The sequence below is a fragment of the Silurus aristotelis genome (genome assembly GCF_946808225.1).
Source record: "Silurus aristotelis genome assembly, chromosome: 14".
Classification (NCBI taxonomy): Eukaryota; Metazoa; Chordata; class Actinopteri; order Siluriformes; family Siluridae; genus Silurus; species Silurus aristotelis.
In genome coordinates, this window is record NC_139587.1 from 3,431,288 (window position 1) to 3,455,369 (window position 24,082).

General features: G+C 38.4%; 3 protein-coding genes across 9 annotated transcripts in view; 1 reads left to right on the forward strand and 2 right to left on the reverse strand.

Annotated features, from left to right (window-relative positions):
* Positions 1-2,499: 2,499 nt before the first annotated feature.
* setd7 (SET domain containing 7, histone lysine methyltransferase) lies at positions 2,500-14,055 on the reverse strand. Of its 4 annotated transcripts, XM_083560655.1 has the most exons (9): positions 13,150-14,055; positions 11,914-12,043; positions 10,325-10,526; positions 10,054-10,243; positions 9,224-9,305; positions 7,010-7,127; positions 6,342-6,499; positions 5,801-5,977; positions 2,500-3,392 (listed from the first exon to the last, which is right to left on the reverse strand). In XM_083560655.1, the coding sequence occupies exons 1-8, from the start codon at positions 13,187-13,189 to the stop codon at positions 5,842-5,844; spliced, it is 1,056 nt and encodes a 351-aa protein (XP_083416781.1). In that variant the 5' UTR covers positions 13,190-14,055; the 3' UTR covers positions 2,500-3,392; positions 5,801-5,841. The 4 variants fall into 4 exon arrangements, 2 of the variants coding, with proteins under 2 accessions (XP_083416781.1, XP_083416780.1); XR_014536672.1 differs by lacking the exon at positions 5,801-5,977 and having other exon boundaries at positions 9,802-10,243; XR_014536673.1 differs by lacking the exon at positions 5,801-5,977 and having other exon boundaries at positions 9,224-9,687; positions 9,802-10,243.
* Positions 14,056-14,201: 146 nt separating this feature from the next.
* Positions 14,202-18,168, forward strand: scocb (short coiled-coil protein b). Its single transcript, XM_083560685.1, has 4 exons — positions 14,202-14,309; positions 14,920-14,989; positions 15,120-15,200; positions 17,313-18,168. Exons 2-4 carry the CDS (start codon positions 14,971-14,973, stop codon positions 17,453-17,455), a joined length of 243 nt encoding a protein of 80 aa, XP_083416811.1. The 5' UTR covers positions 14,202-14,309; positions 14,920-14,970; the 3' UTR covers positions 17,456-18,168.
* LOC310736789 (alpha-1,3-mannosyl-glycoprotein 4-beta-N-acetylglucosaminyltransferase B) overlaps positions 17,841-24,082 on the reverse strand; it is a 34,879-nt gene continuing 28,637 nt past the window's right edge. The window contains exons 14-16 of one of the 4 annotated variants that reach the window (XR_014536668.1): positions 22,387-22,499; positions 20,049-21,657; positions 17,841-19,980 (exon numbers count right to left, since the gene is read on the reverse strand). Coding sequence is in view for 1 of the 4 variants with exons in the window: in XM_083560622.1 (XP_083416748.1) it covers positions 21,640-21,657; positions 22,387-22,499 (131 nt within the window). In the remaining 3 variants the exon portion in view is untranslated. Of the gene's footprint in view, positions 21,658-22,386; positions 22,500-24,082 lie in introns of all 4 variants that reach the window. The other 3 variants (XR_014536669.1, XR_014536670.1, XM_083560622.1) reach the window with 3 other exon arrangements.

Consider the following 24,082-nt stretch of genomic DNA (forward strand, 5'->3'; position numbering starts at 1 on the left):
TCACAGTATTTGATCATATCTATACAGCACCAGTCCAAAGTTTGTGTACACCTTCTCCTCCAATGTTTTTTTTTTTTCTTTATTTGTATTATTTTCATTTTACACTAATTCTGAAGACATCCAAACTATTAAAGAACATGTATGGAATTATGTAGCAAACAAAAAAGTGTTAATCCAGAATATGTTGTATATTTTAGATACATACATTACAATAATTACATTTTACATTACATTAACTACACTTAGCTTTGATGCCAGCTTGGCAAACTCATGGCATTCCCTAATCACATTCACGAGCTATCCACCTGGAATGGTTTTCAGTTCAGGATTGCCTTATCGAGAGTTCATTTGTGACATCTCTTGCCTTCTTAAAGTGTTTTAGACTGTCAGTTATGTTGTGCAGAGGAAAGAGTGAATACAGGGTCAATAACCCTATTAGTGCTACTGTACAAATCTGTATTATGGCAGAAAATCAAGACTGTCTGAGAAAAGAAATACCAAGAGCTACCTCTGCTGCAGACGATAAGATTATAAGAATTACTAGCCTCCAAACCAACAAATTTACATTAATGTCTCTCAGAGTTCAAGTGGTAGACATATTTCAACATCCAGTGTTCAGAGAAGACTGCATGAGTCAAGCCTACTCAGTCAAATTGTGGCAAAGGAACTATTACTTTGGAAAAACAACAGGCAGAAGAAACTTGCTACTAGATTAGTGGAAAACTGCTTTGTTCTGTTGAGTCCATGTTTGGGATTGTGTGGGGTTGCTTTTCTGGTGACGCTGTTGGTGATTTAATTTAGTAAAAATGCTATCTATCCCATCTGGTTTGCACTAAGTGGGAAAATAACTTATTTTCTAACATGACAATGACCCCAAACAGACATCTATGTTATTTAAGAGATCTTCAAGAAGGACGGTGATGGAGTGCTGCATCAGATGACTTGGTCTTCACACTCACCCAATCTAAATCCATTTTCCTTTTATTATCAACCAATTTGTCTCATTATTTATAGCTACCATACTATTCTTTCATTTATACACTCACATTTGGGCTAAACTACTCAATGGCACTGGGCAGTTTTTCCTAATCTGTAACTGTCTAGTCTGGCCAGAGGTTTCAAGTTCTATGGTTGGAGCAAGATTTAAATAGCACAGTATTATGTAGGTCATGTGTATCTCCAACCAAATACAGTCAGGATTTAGATCTCAGTTTGAAAAACTACTCCACAGTAAACCATAGCTGAATAGTGTGAATGTTCCTCGAATGCCAAAGTTAAGACAAAACCTAATGCGACTTTCTATATAAATCTGTATCTTCTATACCTTTTTGGTTTACCAGATTTCATTTCCCCCAACTGTAGCTTCAGCTTCCCTTTACCAGAGTGCAACCTGAGTTGGTCTTCTTGTAGCCTTGTTCGTCAACAAGTTGTGTGTTCTGAGATGCTTTTATGCTCACCTTAAATGTAAAAAAAAGGTTATTTAAGTGCCCTTCTATATAAACTCCTAAAACTGTTGTAGGTGAAAAATCCCAATAGGCACTGAAATATTTTTTGAGTCAGTGGTCAACAAACTGCCTGCCCCCACATTCGAAACGTCCCTCTAAACAATGCCAGAGACATATTTTTTTTAATTGAATTACTTATTTCATATCTGTATTTAATAATAAAGGTTGGCTTTCAAACTGAAATGTCCATTAGTTATTAAAAATCCATACCAATAGTTTTTCCGTTTTCTGGTCGGCCTGTCATTACAAGAGCGGCCTCTAGAGGCGAATCGCTGATGCCACGTGCTGTTAGTTTTTACGAGACTGCGTGCTGCACGGAGAGCGCTATATTATATGTATTATTGCTAATTGATTAATTATATAATTATATTTATTAAAGACAAGCAAATTTTTTATGATTTAGTACCGTTTTTATTTTTGTGAGACAGTTCAATACTATTTTACATCGAGTGTTATGTTTGTTTTTTATCCAGTATACATTTGAAAAACTATCCGCAAGTACGATCCGAACGAGCTATCGGTAAAATCAACTATTTGTCGACCTCTTGTTATTAACATAATTTAGTTATTTGTTCGATTCGCCCTCTATGCATGTGCATAAGTAAATGTTTTGATTTCAATATTAATTAATGAAATGGTTTTTATTATGAGTAATAATAATCTTTTGCTTTTCAGAAACGTAATGCTCATTTCATAACAAAAACTTATCTAGTATTATTTCATTGTATAAAATAAATACATTTAAAATCATTAAATCTCCACTATAATACTGGCAAGTCACCCTGACCCGGGTCCCCATTAAAGAAAGGAAAAATTCTGTGGCCCTCTCAAAAAAAAAAATGTTTTTTGGACCCCTGCTTTAAGTAAACATCTGAAACCTGTATCTGCATGATTATACAGTACAATCTGCACTGCTGACCAATGAGAGGGTATCTGCATGAACAAGCGGTTGTTCCGCTGTAATATGTACATTGTAATAAAAGGACGACGACTGTCATGTTTTAAAGTTTTATTGATAAATCCCGGATTAGAGATACTGCATATCAAAGACCTGAATTCATTTCTTATTTTGATCTGCTACGTATTTCTCTCACTCTGACACGCTTTCACACTTCACTCACTTTCACACTTTAATACAAAGGCAAAAATGAAACATTTACTGTGCGGTTCTAATACTGTTGATTGAATTGTAAAGAGAATCTAGAGTTAACTAGTTCAAGTAGTCCGAAGCCAAAGAGACAATGCTGCATTGTGAAAACTGCACTGACGCACAAACGAGACTAGCGATAGCTATTGGAGTTTAACCACATACTAAGTGGCTGCATTGCCGTGACTCGTAGAGGTTTAGCGTAGCAGCAAAGAGCACCCGATGGGCTCGGTAGTGCATAGTTCTCACTTCGGATGAGTAAGAGGAGCCATGGAGCTAATTCACGTCATGCTGTGCTTCAGTCGGTCGTTATATATCACTGCATTCAGGATGCAGGTTGTTAAGATCTGTACACATCGTAGCACCTTCGTTATTTAGTACAAGATTCTGTAAAAGCCAAGCATTTTGCTTCCTACCAAATGAGAACGATAAAGAGAGCAGGTTATGCACAATATATTAAATACAAAGTTATTTAGCTAACAGCAAGACAGTAAAAGAGGCAGGTTTAGGTGATGCTTGGCATGAAAAAGTTGTTTGTTTGTTTTTAGTCCTTCGCTTCCCTTTCTGCTTCTCTTTGCTGAAACCCGCGCAGCTCCCGTTTGTACCAGTCGGGAGCCTCCGGACCCGATTTCCCAGAAGAATCATGGTCGTAACCGTATGCGACTGTGAGTTCTTCATCTTTTCTAACTGCTCGGATTGTCCGGACGCATTTTATCGGCCCGAAGCGAGGATGAACAAACCTAAAAAACAACGAGAAAGACAAAAGGCAAGGTGAAGATGCACCGATCAGCATAACGTTATGACCACCTGTCTAATATTGTTTTTGGTCCCCCTTTTGCTGCCAAAACTCTCCTGAACCTCTGAACATTAACAGCATGAAATTCTTCAGCAGTTTGAGCTACAGGAGCTCATCTGTTGGATCGGACCACATTGACCAGGCCTCGCTCCTCACGTGCATCAATGATTCTCGGCCGCCCACGACCCTGTCGCCGGTTCTCCACTGTTCCTTCTTTGGAGCACTTTTGATAGATACTAACCACTGCAGACCAGGAACATCCCACAAGAGCTGCAGTTTTGGAGATGCTCTGACCCAGACGTCTGGATGTCTAGACGTCACAATTTGTCAAACTCGCTTAAATCCTTCCGCCCATTTATCCTGCTTTTAACATCAACTTTGAGGACAAAATGTTTACCTGTTGGATGTTTCTAATTTGTCGAGTACGTGAAAGTTTTTGGAACAAAACTAAAATAACACAATATTAAAAACTAAGTTTTAACCTACAGGTACAGTGCCTTGCGAAAGTATTCGGCCCCCTTGAACTTTGCGACCTTTTGCCACATTTCAGGCTTCAAACAAAAAGATATAAAACTGTAATTTTTTGTAAAGAATCAACAACAAGTGGGACACAATCATGAAGTGAAACGAAATTTATTGGATATTTCAAACTTTTTTAACAAATAAAAAACTGAAAAATTGGGCGTGCAAAATTATTCAGCCCCCTTAAGTTAATACTTTGTAGCGCCACCTTTTGCTGCGATTACAGCTGTAAGTCTCTTGGGGTATGTCTCTATCAGTTTTGCACATCGAGAGACTGAAATCTTTGCCCATTCCTCCTTGCAAAACAGCTCGAGCTCAGTGAGGTTGGATGGAGAGCATTTGTGAACAGCAGTTTTCAGTTCTTTTCACAGATTCTCGATTGGATTCAGGTCTGGACTTTGACTTGGCCATTCTAACACCTGGATATGTTTATTTGTGAACCATTCCATTGTAGATTTTGCTTTATGTTTTGGATCATTGTGTTGTTGGAAGACAAATCTCCGTCCCAGTCTCAGGTCTTTTGCAGACTCCATCAGGGTTTCTTCCAGAATGGTCCTGTATTTGGCTCCATCCATCTTCCCATTAATTTGAACTATCTTCCCTGTCCCTGCTGAACAAAAGCAGTCCCAAACCATGATGCTGCCACCACCATGTTTCACAGTGGTGATGGTGTGTTCAGGGTGATGAGCTGTGTTGCTTTTACGCCAAACATAACGTTTTGCATTGTTGCCAAAAAGTTAGATTTTGGTTTCATCTGACCAGAGCACCTTCTTCCACATGTTTGGTGTGTCTCCCAGGTGGCTTGTGGCAAACTTTAAATGACACTTTTTATGGATATCTTTAAGTAATGGCTTTCTTCTTGCCACTCTTCCATAAAGGCCAGATTTGTGCAGTATACGACTGATTGTTGTCCTATGGACAGAGTCTCCCACCTCAGCTGTAGATCTCTGCAGTTCATCCAGAGTGATCATGGGTATCTTGGCTGCATCTCTGATCAGTCTTCTCCTTGTATGAGCTGAAGGTTTAGAGGGACGGCCAGGTCTTGGTAGATTTGCAGTGGTCTGATACTCCTTCCATTTCAATATTATCGCTTGCACAGTGCTCCTTGGGATGTTTAAAGCTTGGGAAATCTTTTTGTATCCAAATCCGACTTTAAACTTCTCCACAACAGTATTTCGGACCTGCCTGGTGTGGTCCTTGTTATTTACGATGCTCTCTGCGCTTTAAACGGACCTCTGAGACTATCACAGTGCAGGTGCATTTATACGGAGACTTGATTACACACAGGTGGATTCTATTTATCATCATTAGTCATTTAGGTCAACATTGGATCATTCAGAGATCCTCACTGAACTTCTGGAGAGAGTTTGCTGCACTGAAAGTAAAGGGGGCTGAATAATTTTGCACGCCCAATTTTTCAGTTTTTTATTTGTTAAAAAAGTTTGAAATATCCAATAAAATTCGTTCCACTTCATGATTGTGTCCCACTTGTTGTTGATTCTTCACAAAAAATTACAGTTTTATAATCTTTATGTTTGAAGCCTGAAATGTGGCAAAAGGTCGCAAAGTTCAAGGGGGCCGAATACTTTCGCAAGGCACTGTATCTCCAACCAAATATAGTCAGCGTTTAGAACTTAGTATAAAACCCACTCCAAAAGCAGTACACAATAAACCATAGATGTGAAGTGTGAATGTTCTTCAATTGCAAAAAACATCAAAACCTGGTGTGAATTTCTATATGAATCTTAATCTTTATAGATACAGAAACATCTATGATGGTTCAAATTAAAAATAAAAAGGTAGTGGCATAGAGAGGAGATGTGCAAAAACCTTTGCTGAAAACTGGAAGATGGTAGCTCAGTGGTTAAGGGTCACCGATTGGTAGATCGGGGGTTCAAGCCCCAACATCGCCAAGCTGCCACTCTTGGGCCCTTGAGCACGGCCCTTAAACGTCTGTACTCCAGGGGTGCTGTACAATGGCTGACCCTGTGCTCGGACCCCAGCTTTCTAACATCATTGGGATATGCGAAAAATAAATTTCACTGTGAAGTAATGTACATGTGACAAGTAAAAAGCCTTTTACCCTTGGAAATGGCAAAAATAATTATTCCCTCTTGAATCAATTTGCCTGCAAACATGTGATTAGATTATAACCTTAATTACCAAGTGTTCTGGGTCACGGCACCACAAGTTTACCGAGTTATTATGATTACAGTATTTATTATTTTTATTATTTAGTTATTATGATTACTGTTGTGTTTAAAGCCCTAAACACGCAATTAAGCACAATGCTCTCTGAATTCCACAACAGCTTTTGAACGATGCAGTGCTTAACACACTACATTCAATTCACACATCATTTTACACTCACGGGTCGTATTTGCAGTTGGGGGTAAACGAGTGATTGGCTTTGTGTCCAAGGGATGCACAGTAATACTCTGTACGGGTAAAAGGTTCAGGAACATCGATCACCGTGTCCTCGTCTAGCGAAATGGTGTTCCCATTCAGGGACCAATCACGAGCGTCCACCTGGCAAAACACGACAAAACTCGTATAGTTTTAATTTTCATCAGTACAAGTGTAGAGAAAATGATCATTTTAGGAGTTCCCCTGCTACCTGTGAGGTTTAACACAATGAAAATATAACCCATTTTCTAAAACTCCTAATAACCACATGTGCATTGCATTAAAAAAAACAGACATGGCTCTGCTTCGGCTGGGAGAAGAGATCAAGACCATTTCTGGGCCAGAAAAGTCTAAACAGAAGCATGAACCAAAATCCAATTGGGTGCAATTTTCGATAGATATTTTTGAAGAAATATGAGATTTGAGAATAACATTTTTGTGACAGATTTAGATTTTGTATAGCTGTATAGCTAGTTTAATATAGATCAAGAGCCGGTTTTTAAAATGACAAACTGCAGCTTTAAATGTTTTGGGGAAGAAGCAGTTTAATTTCCAGTCACAACAAAACATATAATTAAATTTTTCATATTCAAATTTTGATGTACATAATAATAACACAAAACACACACACACCTCAGTGTGTGTGATGCGCACTCCGTTGTAAAAGGCCATGATTGTGTCGGGATCTGCGTCAGTTTTGGCGAACAGACCTTCTCCTGCTCCAGAGATCAGCGACTGCCCCACATACGCACTGTCGTAAACACACACACACACACACACACACACACACACACACACACACACACACACACACACACACACACACACACACACACACACACACACACGTAGCCAGGAGTGTGTTTAATCCATGGTGTACTTGTATTAGAAAGTGTTACAGGGTGAGTGTAAAAAGTCTCCACTCATACTACACTATAGGGACAAAGGTTTGTGGAGACCTGACCTGAAGATTGATGCTTTTAGAACATCCTATTCCACATTTAGTCTCCATTTCTTGTTAGAATAACCTCCACTCTTCTGGGAAGATGTTTCACTAGATTTTATAGGGATTTGTGCAACATGTGGGTGAGGTGAGGAGGCCTGGTGTGCAGTCAGTTTTCAAATTAATCCCATAGGTGTTTAAAAGTGAAGGGACAAGGCACTTTGGGACGGCACTTTGGGACGTCCCAAAGTGCCTCCAGCTTTGTGGCTACAGTTTGTGGAAGAACCATAAATGGCTGGAAAACTCAGGTGTCCCAATACTTTTGTCCATATAGTGCATCTACATACAACTTTAGCTGATGTAATGAAAATATATTACATTATACACATTAGGTGTGTAACCTCACACAAAATTCACGATTCAGTGAACGGGGATGAAATGCGAAACATAAAATGGTTATTTTTTTATTAACATTTTAAAAAAAATTTGTATTATTAATATTTCTGATCAAAATTTTAACAGTTTAAATTTTTTAAAGTATTATTTATTTTTTATTTATAATATTTTATGAAAAATAGAACAAATAAAATTTATGCAATACACGATTATATTGTTTAAATGAAGTGATTCAATTGGCACAAATTAAATCGATTAAATTAAATGATAGAAATAGTAAAAATCCAATGAAATAGTTTACATTTGTTAGATCCCATTTGGGTATTACAGATGTGCCGTGTGTGTTTTACAATTGATTTTCTAAAAGATATGATCTACTTAACTGTTTTAATTATGTCTTCATTAATTTCATCCTTTATACTAGATATCACTCTCTCGATATGAAAATTGTCAGGATTTTCTCCTTTAAAGAGAAATTCTTAATACTTACACCCCTAATACACATACAGTCCATTTATACGAAGGAATAAAGTACACTGCCAGTACACTGTAATATGGGTATGACACCTCCAGTGGATTTCAGAAAAAGCAAGCCGGGTTTGACTCGTTAGAACAATGCAGACGTTGCCAAATCGCTCATTAATCACATTAAAACCATGGACAATTGTTTTTCTGGAGTCACCGAGTTAAAGCCTGAACCTGGCACAACTCAGAGCAAAGACAGCCGTAGCTTTTATTCAGGAAATAAAGACAAATCAATTGTGATGTTGAGGTTTGTGTATATTACATTATGGACCTTGGTTGCCATGTTGGTCCTCCTTTATCAAGCTGATTTTAAAAAAGAGACGTATTTTTCCTGATTTTTTCCCCCCTTTACAAACAATGAAGAACCAATTAGCCTAATTAGTGACTCATTTGCACATCAGTTTCCCCACAAATCACTAGCTAGTTGCTTTACACGTTTTACTTAATAAAGTTAATTATGTAAAATGATTTAGTTTAATTGGGGGGGGGGGTGTATAAATATATATAGCTATTGTATAATATGTCTACGAGGTGGTAGCAAAAAGGTTTCGAGACTAGTTTTGTTACACGCCAACAGGTGGCAGCACAAGGCTGCACGCACAGTCACAGGGAGCACCGACCTTCATAAGTCAGAGTGTCAAAAGACATCGTCCTGTGTACATGATGTTATTCTGTCCATGTGTGTTTCCACGTCTGCGATTTCATCATGGACAGCATGTTGGAACAAAGAAATTGGGAAACGTCTGACATGTTTCGAAAGTTTAAGGCGATGGTGCAATTAGTCATTCTAAGTGTTTTAAGCGGAAGATGACGAGAGATCAGGAAGACCTTCACAACAGGACAAAGGAAAGACCATCTACTGGCAGGTTTTAATGTGTCTGAGGGAGGACATTCGGTGAAAAACAACCGGATCTGTGGCGCGCTAGTCTCGAAACTCCCTCATTTGGTTGAAAACGATTTTAAAGGTTCTGGATTATACCAACCATTGGCTCTCATAGGGGTCGAGTAGCGTTTTGTGAGCAGCGATACAACAGGAAGTGGGTTTGTCATAGAAGTAAACAGGACCTAAGAGGCAGGAAAAAAAGGGAAAAAGTTCTCATCAGTATTGAAAACTTTTTTTGTTCAACATAGAGATTAGAAAACTCCAGTCCACATACAAATTTGAAGTTTGTGCTTTTTCAGAAGACACGTGCATGTTTCTTTAGTTTCTAAGCAACAAACTCGGTCATCGGTTCGACCAAACAGCTCTATAAATGTCCATAAATGTCTGTAAATCTTATCTCTCTCTTATAGAAGTTCTTGTTAGAGCCAAAAAGTGAAATTTGGACTCCACAGAACTTTCAGTCATTCACTATTCAATTCTTGTGTTTTTTTGCAAACGAAAGGAACATGTGTGTGTGTCTCGAAAACCATAAAAGCCTAGGTCTTTCCAAACTTCTGGCAGGCTCTGTAAGAAAAGAAAAAAAAAGCAACCCTATGAGGACAAAAACTAAACTGGTTTTAGAGTCTGTACCGATGCCCGATCACAGTATGAAAATATTAATCTTGCTTAGTAAATTACCGGCTTGCTCTTGTCAGCGGTTTGTAACAGTTGGATAAGGTTTCCATATATCTGGTATGACATCATAATGGAGCTTGAGGATTTAAGATATATGGTGCCAAACTTTTGCAATGGGATCGCAAGGAGTCCTATAGGTCTCATATGAGGTAATGATCATTTAATGGACGTCTGTGCTATTTGTAAGGGATAAACTCTCAAATATTCCATTAAGACCCAATCCGATCGCTGAAGGGAGCCTGCAGTGTTACTGACTGTCAGAATGAACAGTGAAATGAGGTCTGCCGTTCTCCTGAGCGATCAGCGTGGCCAGTTGGGCCTCGATGAGCTCGCCGTCCACGAAGCTCCCGTACAGAGCTGTGCGTCCGTCAGGGTAAACGTAAGCCACGGCTTTGCCCGTCATCTCGCCGTCCTCGTTGACCTCGCCCACCACACAGCCTCGGTCCTACGCGCCAGAACAAGCGTCCGGTTACAGACCTGCATCTCCTCGAAACAACAACAACGACGACGACGCAGTAAACCATACCGGGTAGTAGATCCAGCAGACACCACAGCGGATGTTATCTTTGTACTGCCCCTTGAAGATCAGACGTCCGTCTGGGTCGAACTCCTGAGCAGGACCGTTCAGCTCGCCGTCAACGTAGGTGCCGTGCAGAACTCCACCGTCCTCGTACGTGTACACACCCTGCCCCTGGAGCACATCGTCCACGTAGAAGCCCTCTAGAGTGCTGCACGAATAAGAACGAGGTAAGACGGCGCCAAATCAATAAAAATAACATATTGTGACACGATTTATCAAAATACAAAAAATAAAATAACAGGATGTTTCTTATAGTAAAAGACTTTTCTTGTACATTCGTTTTTTTAATAACCAGATACACCACTATATGAACAAAAGTATTGGGACACCTGACTTTTTAAACCACGCGGTTCTTTTGTACACACAGTACAAGTACAGTAGTGTGGAAGATCTCCTGACCTCAACCCTTTGGGATCAATTGGAACAGCCTCTTCACCACACCTCACCTACATCATTACCTGAGCACAAATTCTCCACAAAATCTAGTGGAACATCTTCCCAGAAGAGTGGAGCTTATTATAACAGTAAAGGAGGAATAAATGTGGAATGGGATGTGGAAAAAGCACATACCAGTCACAGTCTTCCTTCACTAGGTAGACACTGCTGCAATTTCTTTATAGAAAGGAATGTTTTTTTTTCTTCCTGAATGCGGTGGTCAAGTTTCGCTCTGTTTACAAGAGACGATTTTATTTATCTAAGTTTACACAATATCACCTTCAAAATAGTCTTCCTGTACAGCGATACAGCGCCCCCATCGTACGTGTCCTAGAAGTCTTCTTTTCGAAGCGTCTCAAGCAGCGACTGCGATTGGCGCTGGATCTCCGCAACGGAGTCAAAAACGCCGACCTCCGAGCTGCATCTTCATCTTCATCTTCGGGAACAGGGCGAAGTCCGCAGGAGCCAAATCCAGAGAGTAGGGTGGGTGCGGAAGTGAGATCATGTCGTTTCCGGAGAGTTCGGTGACAGGGGTTTGCTCAGAATAGCACCGGTTGCACAGCTCCTGATGTACACTGGACGATGTCGTTCGGCACACCGGCTTATGAAGGTCGGTGTTCCCTGTGACTGCGCGTGCAGCCTTGTGCTGCCATCTGTTTGCGTGTTATAAAACTAGTCCCGAAACTTTTTGATACCACCTCGTATGTATTCCAGACAAAGACAAAAACACAGTCAGTAAGCATGAGACAAGGACAAAGTTCCTCGACGTGCTGATAATTATTGATTTAAAGTTATCGCCAGACTTGCAGTAGAGAGAGATATATATATATATTTATTACAGTATATATATATATATATATATATATATATATGACTCACTTTAAGCCAATTACAGCTACATTGTCTGTGAGAGTGTCTGTCTGAGTGTCTGTGCATACGCAGTGTTTGTGAGTTTGTGTGCATGAGTGTGTAAGACACTGACTCATCTGAAATATGAGTCATGAACATGTCTGAGAAGTTCTGGCTTGTGTAAGTGTCGAAAATAACACAGAGCTGTAAACCATCGCCTTTAAAACGAGTTCACTGCGCGAGTCTCGCACCTGCCGTCGAAAAAGAAGAATTTGCCCTTTCCGTTCTTTTCCCCGTGAACAAAACGGCCTTCGAAGCGGTCACTAGACGAGCAGGTGACGGTGCAGAAGCCATGTGGGAGCTCATCTTCATCTAACGGGCCTGTGGAGACAAGACGACGTCAGCCAGACGAAACACACAAAACAACCCCCCTCGTTTCCCAACACACACACACACACACACACACACACACACACACACACAAGCTCTAGAGCTTAAAATTGACCATGAACTGGACTATTGTGCCTAAAAGAACAGAAATATATTCAACAGTGTCGAATAATTGGGAATAATTTCTAAAGTCTGCTCAACAAGTTGTACACGGCTTTAAGGGTCTGTCCAAAGTTTTCAGGTCAAATCCTACACCTTGTTCATGGATGCACTAATTTACAGTCAGTCAATTGAGCATTAAGCATTGTTCCAAATTTCATTATTGTAATGATAAAAGTACATCATGGTAAGAATAAACACGGTCAAAATCACAGGTCATGGCTGGTTTATATGTTGGAATTGTGCTCAGACGTCCTCCAAATATCATAAATGTAAATAAGTGACGCACCTCTACTGCCTGTGAGGCGAAGTAACACATCGGGGATGTCTGTACCACCCGTACATCTACAATTTCTACTTGATTAAATCCTAAATTTATAAAAAACAGTTAATTCTTGTTATTTCTTCAGTTGTAACAGCTGTAATTCTCCATTCTATCACCGGCCTGTTTATTTTTACACTCTTCTGAGTTAGTCCACAAAACATGCGGATGCTGGAGACTCCTTCCATTAAAATACACACACACACACACACACACACACACACACACACACACACACACACACACACACTCAATGAATAATATCAATAAATAAAAATATAAATATAGACAACTCTGATTTAGGAATTTTAAAAAGGATAATAAAGTTGAAATAATATCAAATCCCAGCCATACACGAAAGGCTTGACATTATGACGTCACAAATTCTGGACATGCAAATGAGGTTATTAAAAAAGAAGAAATCTGAAAGTATTTCCTAAATTCTGACCAGGACAAATGAATAGCCAAAATAAGACTAATGTTTTCCCTCTTTTAGACTGAATTAAAATAAATTTCTATATTGTTTGTATATAATTTTATTACAAATTCCGACGCCCTGACTCAATACCGCCAAAAAAAAACCCCAAGCCTTTATAAATATGGATGGCGATCTTACCTTCTACAATCTCCTCCACATTGTCGTCATCGCTGTCCATGTTTTATATGAGCAGTTTCTCGCCAAGTTTGTGAAATAAAAGCAAAATAAAATCAAGATTTTGCGCTGGACACAGTCTCAGTTCACCGGACCGCAGCGTACACATGCACACGCACATGCCCGCGCATTCCACACGCTTTTTCAATTCACAGCCGCCATGTCAAGCACCGTTCCAGCGTGCGTACGTGCGCGCACTCGCACCGACGCACGCTGCAAAAATTCCCCGGATGTTGTTACTTCATTCGTGTTATGCAGACCGCTGACCGGAAGACTGCACGCTGCGATCTTTACATCATTTCCAGCCCCTGTTCCCGCCTATAATAGTGTTTTAATCTACGTTTTTGAACTCACTCACATACCAGAGCATTACACAAGGGCGATTCCAATACATGGAGGGAGGGGTGGTTCCGTCAATTTTCCTCTTACACATTAAAAAATGTTTTTATTTAATACTCAATTTTTCACAAAAAAATGAAAAACTATAACAAAAAACTTAGATTCCCACCCCCCCCACATAAAACAAATCCCAGTGTACATTACAACTTTACGACATTGTAATAATATAAAATATATATATTTTTTTACCTTTAACAAATCCATGTAATAGCAGGTTGAATTTTAAATAGATTATGAAATAAATTACATTTGTGTGTCTTACTGCATTCCCTCAGCCTTGTAAACTAAACACATCCACCCCTGTGAAATATTTGGAATATTCCTGTTCACATTTTCCACTTTAATATTAAAAGAAAATCACGGGAAATAAAAACAAACATAATTATTATTATTTTAAGTGGTTTCCTGAACTAAAATGCAAATTGTACAGCCTGACACAAAATACTGAAACAATAAATCGATTAAATATCTTCAATATGAATTGATTACCTTCCTATATGAATTAAAAAAGTTAACCAACTACCGAGAACAAGTCTATCATTTAAATCATACTTAATAGTAATGTTTAATATAATTATAATAATTTTTCTAATGCACTGTATGTGTCTCAGTGTAGGACTGGGAGGAGGGATTCAGATGTATGCAACTGGCAACCCTGTAATAGGTCTGTACAGCATCCTGCTTTTGATCAGATCTCTGCTGATCCATTTGAATCTCCTGATTGGGTGAGTATACATCCTTAAAATATATTAATAATTATATTTAATCTACTGGTTAGGGTTGGGCATCTATTTAAGTGATTTATTGCGAATTTACCGATAGAACCCTCTGTTAATCATGTCAGCTGTTGACGTCATTCTCCTAGGAGATAGAGGGTTTAATGACAATGTTCAACACTGTGAAATGCTTTTTATTCTCCGATTTATTATATTGTCTATCATTTATATCCTGAAATATTACATCGAATTGTTCCGTCCATTGATTAAACATACGTTTGTTTTTACCTACCCCTTTTTTACGTGATATCCGGAAAAATCCCGCCCCTCTCTGAAATGATTGGTTGGTCATGTTACGAGCTGTCCTTCTATTGGACACTGCAAAAGTCATAGCGGTCGAGTAAATGCTTAGCAAGTTTGTTTGACGCGTACACAATAACGTTTATGCTGCTGCTGCTCAGTAGCTGTTCCCACTCATATAGATCACTATTTTGCATACTTCATTTGAATATTTCTTGCTAAAATATCTACCTGTATAAACGGGCAACTTAATTAATTATTCAATTCATCAATCAATTAATTATTTCTGCTATAAATGCATCCTTAATTCCATGTCCAGTGCACCTGAGCCGCAGCCCTGCATCCCAAAAAGGAAGACGATTATTTCACCATGAACTCTGATGTGGATGGTATGACGTCACTAAGCATATTATAATATTTAAATCATAAGTATGATGTCATCCATAACCACGTCCCAGTGTATTTTCACGAGTGGGACGGGAGACATGATCATGCTCTCAGAGATGCTCTGGGTTTCAGGTGACCTGGAAAACCAGGTGGAGTTGGAGGAGAAAACCAGGCTCATAAACCAGGTGCTGGAGCTGCAGAACACCCTGGAAGGTAAAACATCATAAACGAGTTAAAGCGTTAAACTAGTTTAATATGTTATCTTGCAGTTATAAAATGGAAGTGATATCACAGTGGGTAAGGTGCTCTGACCAGAAGGTTGTGAGTTCAAATCCCAACACTACCAAGGAGCCATTTGAGCAAGGCCCTTAAACCTCAACTGCTCAGATGTTTAAATTAGATAATTGTAAGTTCCACAAATGTGAATATATGGAAAAGCACCATGCAAAATTTCAGCCTGACCATAAAACCTAGATACGGTTCTTCATCAAACTGTTTTCACAAAGTCTGATGCACACGATTGTGTAAAATGTCTTTATATGTCTGTAAACATATCATTTAATTCCACTTAATATGAAAATACTCAAACCCTTTTCCACATGATATGTTCCTGTGCACTATTTAAACTCCATGACTTCATTATGTGTTAAGTTTAGAGGTGAACAACCTGAGTGTCCTGCACAGATCCCTGACATTCTCAACCTTACTGAACACCTTTTCTAGATCATCAACCTGCTCAAACATCATCTCTTTTAGAGGTCGACCGATTAATCGGTTTTGCCGTTTAATCACAATCGACAACAAAAACCCGTACAGTTTTTCCAGGTTGCTTTTGTGGCTGAAAAGGTCCGCAGTCAATACGAGAGCAGCCTCTAGTGGCGAATCGCTGCCATCACGTGCAGTTCGTTTTGACACGCCAGACTGCACGCTGTATCTCATACCTAAGGTAGCAAATAAAATGAAAATGAACTAAATTTAAAAATGTAAAAGTAAATATTGAAGTGAACAAACAAACAAACAATAATTTAAAACATGTATTAACTGAAAATAATGTTACAATGTTACATAGAATCTTACAGTGATTCTCAAAATGTTGCGGGCAGCCCTCTAGTGGGGAATAAAGACATTACAGGTGGGTCGCAGTAATCGGCGGGATTTATAACATTTTTCAATTATTTCTACATGAATGATTTTCTCTATTATAAAGTTTATACACTCAAAGCAACAAACAGACAAACAATTAGGTCGCTTATGCACATAAATTAAAACAACATCAGTTAGGGTACAGGTAGGAAAAAGTGGAACCATTGTACAAAAATAATGGTTTACTCTCGACAAGTTAACCTGGTTTAGAGACAGTGGTGGTTTAGAGACAGTGGCGTTGAGTAAAAGACAGGAGGTGGAGCAGGAGGTAGCAGAGCTGAAGATGTTGAGATGTTCGTTGGGAGTGACGGCGATGGACAGGATTAGAAATTCGTTTATTAGAGGGACAGCGCATGTAGGACGTTTTAGAGACATGGTGAGGGAGGAGAGATTGAGATGGTTTGGACATGTGGAAAGGAGGGACATGGAGTATATCAGTGGGAGAATGCTGAGGATGGAGCCACCAGGTAGGAGGAAAAGAGGAAGAATAAGGAGGAGGTTTATGGATGTGGTGAGGAAAGACATGCAGGTAGTTGGATTGAAAGAGGCAGATGTAGAGGACAGGGGGGTATGGAGACGGATGATCGGCTGTGGCGCCCCCTAATGGGAGAAACCGAAAAAAGAAGAAGAAGATTCTCTGAGATCATTTCTTAACTTGGAAGTGTTTCATTAATATATTTTTTGGTTGATGGGAGACAGATGGTGCTTAAAAATCCTCTCCCCAAGTGGAAAATGGCAAAAAAAGGTAGGTTTAAGAAGCCCTGCTTTAAAGCATTACCATTTCACAATAATCCAAACAGTCCTGCTTTAAATGGTCATCTTCAAATGTCTTCACAAAAGCCAGAGCATTGAAATGACATTTATTTGTATTTTATATGGAGTGTTCTTATTAGAATTTTTTAATCCAGTATCCATTTGAAAAACTATCGGTTGAGTATCGGTTGAGTATCGGTTGAGAATCGGTTGAGTATCGGTTGAGTATCGGTTGAGTATCGGTTGAGAATCGGTTGAGTATCGGTATCGGGCGACCTCTAATCTCTCTAATGCTCATGTAGCTTAGCGAACACAAATCCTCCACAGTCACACTTTAAATCTAGTGAAAAGCCTTTCTCAGAAGAAAACAGCCTATCATCTGGAGAGAGATTTATCTATGATTATAATTGATCTATTAATTTTTTATAGATCTCTCGGCACGAGTGGACGCCGTGAAAGAGGAAAACCTCAAGCTCAAGTCCGAGAACCAAGTTCTAGGTCAGTACATCGAGAACCTGATGTCTGCCTCCAGCGTCTTTCAGACCACCGACTCCAAAAGCAAGCGGAAGTAACGAAGGATGATTAAACCTCTTCCCCCCGGCATCTAGAGTTCAATAACTCGGCTCAGTTTACTTTATCCTCTCTAATTGTTTCCACGTCTAGACGTTCTACAAGATGCCACTGTTACATGTTCGGTTGTTGTTTTTGACAGGTTGCTTTTGAATCTGCTCCTAGTGTATAAGACCCGACTAAACCGATCCTCTTCATTCATGAAGCTGTTGTATTCGATGACATTGTGTTCGCTACGCATCATGGATTTATTCTTTTTTCGTTATTTTAATTTATATTTGATGTTAGAAGTATTTTTGCCTTATGTTAGGGCAGGGTTTTAAAACCTCCAGTGCTAAACAGTTCCATTAATTTATTGATGGCCGTCATTTGTGTTTCTCATCGTGCGGGAGTCGTGTTTTAGCTCGTTTTGGTTTTTATTTCGTGGACAACACAGCAGTGATGAAGGTGCCTGTGAAACTGCCGTGTGCCACCGCGTGTTTTAGGTAACCTGATCGATTACCGTAGGTCGAGTTCTTCAGGTGCTTCTGTTCAGGGAAATAACATTTCTGATCTCCTGGTGCTTTTTCACCGAGGAGCTTCAACAGGCCGCCAATAACAGCTGTGTGTAACACGCACAACATTCCTGAGCTGTACTTAACATTCTTGTGATAGCATTCAAAACATCGCTTGGTCTTCTTAATGCCTGTTTTAATAAAAATATGCTTTCATTTGACATCTGGTGCTCCTTAATGTGTGTGTGTGTGTGTGTGTGTGTAGCTTTACAGCAGATACAGCAGTTATAAAACAATGTATAAGTTTGTTCCTTATAATTGTAAGTTTATCCCTAATGAGTGAGGTAGTGGCAACTGTGGTGAGGAAAAATTCCCTGAGACGGAATGAGGAGGAAACATTGAGAGGAACCAGACTCAAAAGGGATCCCGTCCTCATCATTTACATCACGACCGTCCATTTATTACAGTTCCATTGTTGTTAAGGTGCAACATGTGCTCCTCAGCCATGGTAGGAGACTGTTGATATTAATTACAGTCCAAAATCCATCTTCAAAGTTCTTGATATTCCACTCAAAAGTTTGCACACTCCTTCTCCTTCATGGTTTTTCTAATTTTTTCTCAACATTCTACATTAATACTGGAGACATCCAAACTATGAAAGAACACGTAGCAACAAAAATCATGTTAAACAACCCAGAATGTTTTATATTTCCGATTCTTTAAAGTCGCCAACTTTCGCTTTAATGAAAGCTTTTTGCATTACCTCAGTCAGCCTCATGAGGTCGTCACCTGGAACGCTTTTCCAACTATCTGGATTTCCCAGTGGTGTTGAGTGCTGGTTGGCTGCTTTTCCTTCACTCTCCTGACCAACTCATCTCAAATTATCTCAACTGGATTGATGTCACTATGATGTAGCATGCAATCACTGTTTATTTATATATATATATATATATATATATATATATATATATATATATATATATATATATATATATATAAAACGGCTTCATGGCCTAATTGCCGTCATTAAAACTAAAAATGTTAACACGGGTTGTTTAACGTTTTTTTTTACTACATCATTCCATATGCGTTCTTTCAGAGTTTGAATGTCTTCAGTATTAATGGTCAATGTTAAAAAAATAATAATAATAAATTAAGAGTAAATACTGAAAAAGACTTTATAAGACTAAAGGTGCTTTATATGACACAGAAATGTTCCTAGGTAAAAGGTAAGATCTGGACAGTGACTTTTTGGAAGAAATAATAATAATAATAATAATAATAATAATAATAATAATAATAATAATAATAATAAGTAGACACAAAACATCAGAAATTCGTTTTCTGAACTAATAAAATCCAATATGAAAAATATTCTAAATTATAATGTTGAAATTTGCTTATTCATCTGTTTACACGTTTTTCAAGTTTACCGTTAATCAAGTAAAGACAATATTCAAAAGAATACATTTTGGAAAAAAAAACCAATGTGGATTCAGCATAGAAACTATACCTCTTTTTCAAATAGAACTTTAAGAAATATATAAGAATTTGAGTTTGTCCTGCAAAAAAAAAAATGCTAAAAGAAAGAATTTGTCTTTAAACCCAATTTGAAGAAAGAACAGCGAGGAAGAACGAACAAAATGGCAACCGAGAAGAACAAAATCAATCTCACTCTGTTCTCTACAGCGATGTCAAGCATGACCATAAAAATACTAACACTGATGATCACAACTGCACACAACGAATCCCATCTGGTTGCACACGAGTTCTTCATTTGAGTAGCAGATTTACATAAAGACAAACATTTTCGAAAAAATACAAAATACAAAAATGATTCCGATCGGTATTCTTCTTGTCAGTGTTGACTTTCTTCCAGTGTTTTCATGTATAAATGAAGAAGTGATGACTTATTTATTCAGGATGAAACTTGACTCACTTGTTATTAATAAATAAATATTTAACAACAACAATCATTAAATCTGACCTATTCAAATTCCAAAAAGTATAAAAACCCCGTTTCACATAACAACCTGCACACACACACACACACACACACACACACACACACACACACACACACACACACACACACACACACACACACACACACACACATATATATATTCCTATATATATAGGAAGTGGTGCACACTTTTATAACTGCCTTCTGTATGTGCAGCAAATTAGGCTGAAAAACTAGAACTTTAATTCTGCAAAAATATTTTAATATGTATTTTTGGGTATTGTGAATTATTTACACATGACATAAAGTAAAATTCTTTCTTTTCTTTGGTGAATTTAATGCATTAAAATGCCTATATTTTGAATTGAGTTGAATTTGAGTAGTTTTGAGATCCTCAAATGGAATAAGGTTCCCAGTAAAAAAGACATTTTGCAGATGCTTTTTCCAGACTGACTTATGGTGACCTCATTTAAAGTTTGAAGGTCAAGGGTTTCCACAGCGTGCCAGCTGGATAATGACTTTCTGCTGATTGTATGTTTATGGATATGTCATTCGGCAGATGCTCTTATCCAGGGCAGCCTACAGTTAGTGTTTTATACAACAGAGCAGTTGGATAAAATAGAAATTGAGGGTTGAGGGCCTTGTTCAAGGGCCCAGCAGTAGAAGATTGGTGTTTGGGATTTGAACCTTCAAGTGAAACATCTTAACCACGTCCGAGGCAGGATCCTGGTCAACAATGCTGTAGCATTTTGCTAGCTATCTGATAAGAACTCATTTGAATGGCGAAGATTATTTCACTTTGAATTCTCAAAACTATAAGCTTTGTGTCATTTACATGTATTTCTTTTAAAGGCAAATCCAATCCTTAGGAAAGTTCTACCAATTAAAACACAAATATAAATGAATTAATTACACCACAAAAAAGAAAGGATTTAATGCCACATGTTTACTGTTCAACTAAATGAAATCTAAATATTTATTTAAATATATACCCATAAACCTCTAACAGAGTAGTTTCACTGACAGAGTTGTTCCTTCATTCTTTCTTCTCCTTTCTCTTCTCTTTTTTTGTTTTCAAGGGATCTTGGATATGCCTGCTAATTGTGTGTTCTTTTTTGGCTTGGTGTTGTTACACAAGTTAAGGTGTGTTTCATGGAAATGAGATGGATATGAGGCTGAACCGAAGTGTGACATGAATGACAATAGATCATCTTGGAATCGGGTGAAGATTCTGTTGGGTTGATGATTTCAGTGTTGGTGAATACAGTAAGCACTGTGGTGTATGTATTGTCTCAGGTATTTTGATCGTATATCCGCTGTCAAAACCTCTTAATTATTAGCAAAATAGTCCAAATTACGCACCAAAATTAGAATATGTAATCACCTGTGATTAGTAGCCTCTCGTGCAAAAGGAGGCATGTTTGATCAGAGACTCAAACAGCGCTATAAAACAAGTAAAAAGGTTCAGCAGCATTTAGGTCACATCAGGATCCTGCTCTAGTGGTAAAAACTGAGGCGTAGGTTGGGATTATTGCTCAGGAGATGTTGTCCTGCTGGGCTGGTTGTAACAGTAAGCATCTGTGGCAATCCAAAAACCCTGAAAAACTAAGGATTAAAAAGGTTCATGATGTGATTGTTCCTCAACTCATTTGACCACCGGGGGCACTGTTGCGCAGAGAGGAGGAGGAGCCATCAGTCTCTCAGCATCTCACGCTGTCACAGCTCATCAAACTTCAATAAAGATCTGTCAAAGAAAGAAAGAAAGAGAGAGAGAGAGAGTGCAACAGAGAGAGAGATAGAGAGAGAGGGAGAGAGCAGTTTGTTTATTTTCAGAGTTTTTTTATTTCTTTTGACTTCATTCATGTACATTTTGCATTTTTTAAATTTTATTTTCCTTTCCATTCTTTTATACTAATGCTTTGGCAATATTGTATGTAAACTATAATGAGAGAGAGAAAGAGAAGGATAGAAAAAGATAAAGAGAGAGATAGAGAGAGAGAGAGAGAGAGAGAGAGAGAGAGAGAGAGAGAGAGAGAGAGAGAGAGAGAGAGAGAGAGAAAGATAGATAGAAAGAGCGATTGGCAGAAAAAAAGAGAGATATTGAGTGACTGGCAGAGAAAAAGAGAAAGAAGCTATAAAAAAGGTGGAGAGAGTGAGAGAGAAAGATTGTGAGAGATTGACAGAGAAAAAAGAGAGATATTGAGAGACTGACAGAGAGAGAGAGAGAGAGAGAGAGAGAGAGAGAGAGAGAGAGAGAGAGAGAGAGAGAAGCTAAGAAAGAAATGGAGAGAGAAAAGAGAAATTGACAGATTAAAATATGATTTAAAACTTTTTAAAGCTTAATATTTAGATTTCAAAATATTCCACATCTGTGGAGTCTCTGATCTGTTCTACAGAATCTGTTCTGCAGGATGGTGGATTTGCTGTATACAAAAAAACATCAAGGAGCATAAAAGAAAAACAAGAGCCTCACTTCACTCAGGACGGCCCAGAAGTCTGCAGTGGAATGAACAAGAAGGCGCATGGCGTTTATTTGACCTAGCGCTTGGTCAACCGGTCCCTCTGCTATTCCATTCACAAAAGAACCTGCACACACAGAAACACAATTAATGAATCAAATACCATTTTTATGTATATTTCTTCAAGACTACACTATATAGACAAAAGTATTAAGATGTCTGACTTTTCTAGCCATGTGTGCTTCTTCCCCAAACTGTACATAGTAAATTCAATGTCTTTAGATGCGAAAGCATTCAATTTTCCATTTATTTAAATTAGGAGACCCAAACCAGCATGCCCCTGTGCACAAATCCATCTCCATGTAGATATACTTTTGGGAAAGTTGGAGTGGAAGATCTCCTGCTACAGAGCTCAGACCTGAACCCTGGTGAACACCTTTAGGATGAATGTAAACGCCAACTTCACTCCGGACCTCCGCACCTACATCACTACCTGACTGATCAGTAATAACACTCTTGAAGGCACAATTCTCCACAAGCACACTCCAAAATATAGTGGAACATCTTCCCAAAAGAGTGGAGGGATTTATAACAGCAGATGGGAACTAAATGTGGAATGGTATAGAAACTTTTGTAAATGTGGTGTATGTTTAATTACAGTTTAAACACACTGCTACTGAGAATTGGTTTGTGACGAAATTGTTGTTCATGAATGTAAGTATTATAGGTATTTTCACAGTTCACACGCAGAGCCGTGCTTTGGTTGAGGTTGTCTGCATAATCTTTTGCCCGCAAACTAAAGACCACTGCATGCTCGTCTCACTTCCTCTAGTTCACGCTCGCTCTAATTTCGCTACACGAATGAACTACTTTCTACAGCCTAGATCCTTCATAGAGGATTTGAAATGAACTGGTTTCAGAAAGAAATGTTAATAAAAAAATGTCCACTGAACAGTAGAGAAGTGGGGTGTTATTTTTGAAAGTTTTCCACTTCCTGTTTTGTTCATGTTGCTTTTAATTTTTACAAACCTACATGGTCAAACAGAGACAAAATTAGGGATACGATATTCTAGTTTCTAGATTTACACTTTCATTTGTGGACTTTTGAGGTTTGGTGAAAACAGACTACAAGCTGCAACACACACAAACACACACACACACACACACACACACACACACACACACACACACACACACACACACACACACCTGCTCTTGTTAATGAATGTACTATTTAGTTTGAAATATTTTATAAATTCAAGCTTATTACTATTATTACAAATGGCTCGAAGCAGCGATTACTGGGGGGCCAAGCACTTTTTTTTTAGCTCTTTAATGACAGGTTCATCAATACTTGAGCCTGAGGAGTTACACGTCAAGCTCTTTAGCACAGCTAGCAGGGTTTGCTAAATAACCCAGGTTGCTTCGCATGCAAACAAACCACGAAGAGCAATCTTGATTTCCGTTTTAGAGTCTTTCTTAGAATCAGTATGCTTTGAAACTGAAACTAGATTCGATACATTATTATTAAATAGAATTTTAGGCTTTGGTAATTAGTAATTAGATTGGTAGAAGTAATAGCTAAAAAAGACAAATGACAAAATTTACAACGATGAACAGGAAGTACACTTAAATTTCACATGTGTATAAATTCAGTTCAGCATACTACGATAGCGTTTTAGTGCCACGAAAATATTGTTGCAATTTTAA

Bases quoted from the DNA above. Each gene is read 5' to 3' on its own strand.
- scocb (XM_083560685.1), top strand. The intron at 15,201-17,312 runs GTAAAACATCAT...AATTTTTTATAG, and splicing joins GCTGCAGAACACCCTGGAAG to ATCTCTCGGCACGAGTGGAC.
- setd7 (XM_083560654.1), bottom strand. From the start codon at position 13,189: ATGGACAGCGATGACGACAATGTGGAGGAGATTGTAGAAG. The intron at 7,128-9,223 runs GTTGGTATAATC...TGTTTACGACAG, and splicing joins GACCCCTATGAGAGCCAATG to TGCGTATGTGGGGCAGTCGC. The intron at 3,393-6,341 runs GTGAGTGTAAAA...GTTGTTTTTTAG, and splicing joins CCCAACTGCAAATACGACCC to GTTTGTTCATCCTCGCTTCG.